The sequence below is a fragment of the Ostrinia nubilalis genome, chromosome 6 (genome assembly GCF_963855985.1).
Source record: "Ostrinia nubilalis chromosome 6, ilOstNubi1.1, whole genome shotgun sequence".
Lineage (NCBI taxonomy): Eukaryota > Metazoa > Arthropoda > Insecta > Lepidoptera > Crambidae > Ostrinia > Ostrinia nubilalis.
The window spans coordinates 361,314-367,337 of NC_087093.1; the positions used below are offsets into that span (position 1 = coordinate 361,314).

Genomic DNA, 6,024 nt, shown 5'->3' on the forward strand with positions numbered 1-6,024 from the left:
AAATCGGTGAACAATAGGTTCACATTTGCATTGCGAGCGCGGACACTGGCAGAAGTGCGCACGCGGGAAAACCGTTTTTGTTCACTTTCGGAAAGCTAATATGAACACTGAACAACCTTGGGAGGAAACTTTTGAATTCATGTAGGTAGTCCTAACTCCTAAGTTCATAAATAAACTCTTTCAACCTGCCACTAATTGAATTTAATTCAATTACTAGAGGTGACTCACTCCAATGTATTGCAATATTTGCAATGTAGAGCTAAGTAGATCTATGGCGACTGAATTTGAATGAATGTCATTGGGATCGCATTTCCCCGTCGCCTTCCTCTTTCCAAAGCACTATCCGCTCTCCGAGTTGTCTGGGAGATATGGCTTCCTAGCGATAAGGTCGCCTAAATAGTAGTTTTACAACGAATTGTAATTTTTTAATTGTAAAATTGTATGCCAGTGATACTCTCTACTCTTATATCTCTACCTTCTTAGGGTACCTAACATATGCTAGGTGTCGCCCAGCAATCCTAGCCCTAACACACCCAGATGCGAGTACCTAGGTACCTACCTACATTGGGGATATTCTGACATATTTTTGATCTGCACACTGCATCTGCCGAGTTACATCAACGCGTTAAATCATTGAAACTAGTCGTTAGTCTAGTGTTAGTAGTTAAGTAGTTAGTCATGCTAAGAAGAAGTAACGCATTGATAATGCGTTGCTTCTCTTAACATGGGCGACCGGTTGACGGCTGTCTGGCATAGGTAGTGGTTTGCGTACCGGTCTACTACGCCAAGGGGTCGCGGGTTCGATTGAGTGGCGCACTTGTACAACCAACATTACATTTATGTGCAATCTATTCGTATTGGTCTGGATGTTTTCTATCTAATTTATGTAAGTATTTAAAAGAAAAAGTGTTTAAGTAAGTATGTCTGTATCACTTTTCTGGTATTGCCATAGTTACCTGTAGGTACTAATTAGCTTAAGCTTGTAAGCTTAGCTTGAAAATAGGACTGCAGATTTTCTTGCCAATGCCTTCTCTGTTGGTGTTGTTGTTACTGCGATGAAGCTGAAAATCATAGAGGCAAGGCTGGCCTATCATAGTCTTTTACTTTGCTGACTGAACAAAGTTATTATCGCTATAAGCATCGTTTATCGATTTATTTCGTGTAAAAAAATATTTATAAAACATTGAAAATTATATCAAATAATTGGTTTCTGAATGTATTTCTGAACGTAAGCCTATCTGTCAATTGACAGATGTGTATCCCTGTCAAACTTGTCATCAATGTCAAAGTAATTGTGGGTGTATTTTGTGATTTTTGCAATGTTTTCATTATTTTCTAAATAAATAAAGCATAAAAAATGGTGATATACGGTGTGTATATAGTAAGCAAATCTGGTGGCCTCATATATAATTATGACCACAACATTCCAAAAGTAGAGACTGAAAAAACCTTCGGGTTTCCTCTGGACTTGAAGTTGCAGTATGAAAATAAGAAAGTTATCGTCGCATTTGGCCAGCGAGATGGCATAAACGGTAAGATTTTATGGTTTTTATGAAATCTGGATTAATTACTAAATAATTTTCATTATTCATTAGCGTCAATTGTCAATTTCTTTGATATACATCTTCCTTTCTATTTCATTGTAGTGGGTCACGTACTACTCTCAGTCAATGGCTCCCCGGTCACAGGCCGCACCACTGAAGACGGTCGGGATGTATTCGAACTCATAGAAGTTAAGGTAACTGGAAAAACTAGAACACTTGGAATACTAAGCGGTAGGAGGGGGAAACTGGAGATGGGATGGGATACCTTTTCTATAATACTTTTCTAAATGTAAGCACAAGTCTGTCAATTTATTTGTTTTCAGGAAAACTACCCACTTAGTCTGAGATTTGGGCGTGCACGTGCGACCACAAATGAAAAGATAGTGCTGGCCAGTATGTTCTACCCATTGTTTGCGCTCGCCAGCCAGTTGAGCCCAGTGCCAAAGTCTTCAGGAATAGAATCACTCACTGCAGACACCTTTAAACTTTCCTGCTTTCAAACTTTAACAGGTAGATAATTTAAACTTTTTTTCTAGGATGTAATTAAATACTTTTATGAGCTTTTTACCCTAGTTATGCAATAGTATAGCAGTTGTATATTATATGCAAGTTTACTTTATTTGTCTACTCAAGTAGACTAAAAATATTTTTTTTTTCAAGTCAAGAAAAAGGAATATTTCCTGTCAACATTAAAATTTAATTCGGTTAAAAAACTAAAACAATTTTTTTCACAAACCATCTTTGAATAAACTCCCTTTTATGTACATAATGTACACATAGCCTTTTGCCTTAAAAGGAACTTGTAAGCAAGAATAATAAACCATCTTATCATTTTCAGGTGTGAAATTTATAATAGTAACTGATCCAAACATGCAAGGAAGTGAAGTAGTCCTGAAGCGCATCTATGAGATTTACTCCGACTATGCATTGAAGAACCCATTCTACTCTCTGGAGATGCCGATTCGCTGTGAACTGTTTGATACATCGCTGCACACTCTTCTGGAACTTGTTGAAAAGTCTGGAACTGCTAATTTATAGTTGTAGTTATTTATCTTTTTATCTTTAAGTGCAATAAATTCTGTGTAACATATTCTGTTGTTTGTATGTAATCTTAAGACATAAATATTCTCAAACACTCTTGTGGAACATAGGACACTTTGTGCTTAGGTCATCCATTTCCACAAGGTGGAGATAGGACCTAAATAAATCTTAGGCAGTAACTTGAATTTGCTATTTGTGCATGCTGTTTACTTTGTGTTCAGCAACCTAATGTCCCCCAAACACGTTTGGTACCCATAATTACTTACATTGATCTATAAGATAATGATTATTAAGGTATGAAAGAAAACATCATTTAGTTTACAATAAAAAATTTATTGATATAATCATTATTTATTTATAACAATTCAAACCGAGGCAGTTATCCTCACACTCGCTCACCAAAGTTAATCTAAAGTTACTTCGTGTTATTATTACCGCGCGCTCGTTTGTACTTGTACACACACTGCCACAGTCGCTCGGTTATTGCCTGATATTTGGTTCAGCCGGGCCCGGGGCGGCCACATGCGGCACACAAGCTTTCGCTCCTATTCTCCTGCATAACCTGCATTCAAGTAAAGCTTCAATGTTCAATTGGAATTTGCACAAAGTGGACATTCCTAAGTTTTGGTCATTCATCTATCAACAGGCTAACAAGGAAATTATACATTTCAACAGCAATTGTAACATGGATTTGTGCGTACTGCAAAAGCATGTTAGTTGAACAAAAATAAACAACATCAGAAAAATGCGATAAAATGATTGCCGCCGCCCCGTGGCCCGAGACACCAAGCACGTTATACTTACAAGCTCTTTAGAAAATTTTCAAGTGGATAATACCGCCCTGAGAGACAGCGCGGGACGCGTTGTCCCCGTGGGCCTTTATAACTATGCATACACAGAGGAGCCCTCGACTTACCTGGGCCCTCGCTCAGAGCTTCAAGACACTAACAAACTACAAGATCAAGGCAAATATTTATTAAAGTATAACGGCTTCGATGACCTCATGAGAGATTCACAGCGATCGGTACAAAAATAGAGCCGCGAGCGGTCTCCTACAAAATATAACCTCTGCTCGCTATAATTAAGTCTTAATTATGTTAACGAAGGACCTATTTAAATTAATCTACGTTCGATCGGCGCGGGTGCTGCGGCGCGGTATCCTACATTAGTCCCACCTTAAATTTATGATAAACAATTTCAGTGTTTTTAGTCTAATTCAAAGAAAATACATAAGATAAATAACATAAGGCTATCAATCCTTACAATCTACGATTAAATTTTGTCAAATAAAATAATGGCCCTCAGAAAATCGCAAACCAATCCTTTATTAAAATACCAATTGACCATTTATGTTCCGAATAAAATAAAATATTATATCAGTCGTGTGAATTCTAGCTTTCTGCCAATCACTAGTATTGTATCGAACAAAACGACGGCTAACTCGAGATGAACACAGCATGAAGAATCCCAGTCATGGTCAGTATGAGCCTTAACCTACGCTACCGAACCTACGCTAGCTAGCCTACGCGCCGCCCGCGCCCACAACACGCCTGAGTATCGTCCCGGGGACGTCGCCGCGAACAGATATCGATCAAAGACGCGATTTCGAGATTTGTGCTACTCTAAAACTAAAAATGTCTTCTTAGTTAAAATAGAAAAGATTTCAGTAATTCATCACCACTAGAGAAAATGGAAAACTATACGCTCTAGTAATCACCACAAGTTCTACAGCTCAAATATTGAAACGGAGTTAGTTTTAGAGTTAGTAACATGGTCTCGGAATCACGGCGACAATTTTTAACCAACAACCTTCGAGACGCTACGCCACAACGACACAGCTAACCGCTCTCCTAGTTAGGCATATAATAAATATGTGGTTAGTTTTACATCTGATAAGTACTTAAGTCAGTCAGGTTATTGGCGGCCGTTCCAATCGATATCTTTCAACGGCCCTAGGACTCGAGTCGAGTACAAAACAACGAAATAACCCTGTACTGCACGCTCGCAGATTCCCGCCGAAGCCAAAGTTGCCGCTCTCGATCCGGTTGTATTTTCGCGCGAAAATAAACCGTCTTTAACATATTGCACGGGGACATGGCACTGAGTATTGCACGCGAGATCAGTCCGGTTCGCGGGGCGCGCCCGCGTACGCGGATTTGTGAACACTTGTATCGTCAACGAATGCCATTCAACTTCGAAGTGCCAGGAGCAAACATGATTTCGGCGGAATGTAGATAAATAGAACAAGATCACCGTTTAGTAACTATCGTGTGACCTCCCGGCAGTCGGCGACTACTGGTTGTGAGTTCTAGGAGCTAAGTTTGGTGTAACCAAATAAATTACTGGCCGGACTGTTCGGAACACTTCGGCGACTGCCGGTGCCTGGAACTTACGTAAAATCATTGAAACCGATCCGTAACACCCCCGTCATTAAAATTCATGTTATTTACATAATAGGATGCATGATATATCTCGATATATCGTCCAGCCGACGGAAAAAGCGACGGCTGATCGCTCTCGCTTGCTCTTGTTGCTGGAGCGAGAGGCAAATTGAGAGAGGCTTTCATAGTACATTGACATAATAACATTCAATCAAGTAAAAAATCATTCAAAATCACAAAAAGAATACTTTGGTTTATAGTTCCATGCGATTGTGATTACAAAGGGAAGGTAGTAGAATAATAAGTTTTTTTTTAGAAAATCATTAAAAGGGAAATGTTGGTTCTTTAAAAAAATAAGTCACTGCTATTAAGCTGTTAAGATGAAGAAGAATGTGTTAAGAGCACACTTTTTAGTCTTGTCTTTTCAAAAATTCTCTAGATCCTTTATCTTTAGCATCGGATAATCAGGGCAGCCCACGTTCCCAGACATCTAAAGACACTACTTGTCTCGGTAAATAAATAAAATCTTTAAATCTGTATTAATTTCGGCCAAAGAGGACAGGGACTGGAAGTTAGTTCCGGGTAGGGTTGCCAGGCGTCCGGATAAAGCCGGACATAGTTAGACTTTTTGATTGCGTGTCCGGCCAAAATAACCGGCCAAATGAAGCACATAGTCCGGCTTTTGTGTTTTTGGACCTGGCAACCCTAGTTCCGGGGTTTATTAAGCCGTATAGACTAGAAAATGTGAGTACTGCGTTATCCTCTCTGGTTGCCTACGCAGAGGGTAGACGGTGGTAGTGTTGCCGATCGATAGTCGACTATCGATAGTCTATCGATAGCCAAACTATCGCAAGACTATCGATTGCAATACTATTGTATATGTGCAATACTATCGATACTATCGATAGTATTGTTGCTCGTGAAGAATAAACTATCGATACTATCGATAGTATTGTAGCTTTTGGATAAAAAGCTATCGATAGTATCGATACTATCGATTGTTCTAGACTATATTATTGTAGCTTTTGGATAAAAAGCGACAATACTATCGATAGTAT

At 39.1% G+C, this 6,024-nt stretch overlaps 1 protein-coding gene across 1 annotated transcript; it reads left to right on the forward strand.

Annotated features, from left to right (window-relative positions):
• The first annotated feature begins 1,316 nt into the window (after positions 1-1,316).
• On the forward strand, positions 1,317-2,634 carry LOC135072362 (trafficking protein particle complex subunit 4). Its single transcript, XM_063966260.1, has 4 exons — positions 1,317-1,532; positions 1,647-1,738; positions 1,868-2,054; positions 2,383-2,634. Exons 1-4 carry the CDS (start codon positions 1,358-1,360, stop codon positions 2,580-2,582), a joined length of 654 nt encoding a protein of 217 aa, XP_063822330.1. The 5' UTR covers positions 1,317-1,357; the 3' UTR covers positions 2,583-2,634.
• Positions 2,635-6,024: the final 3,390 nt, after the last annotated feature.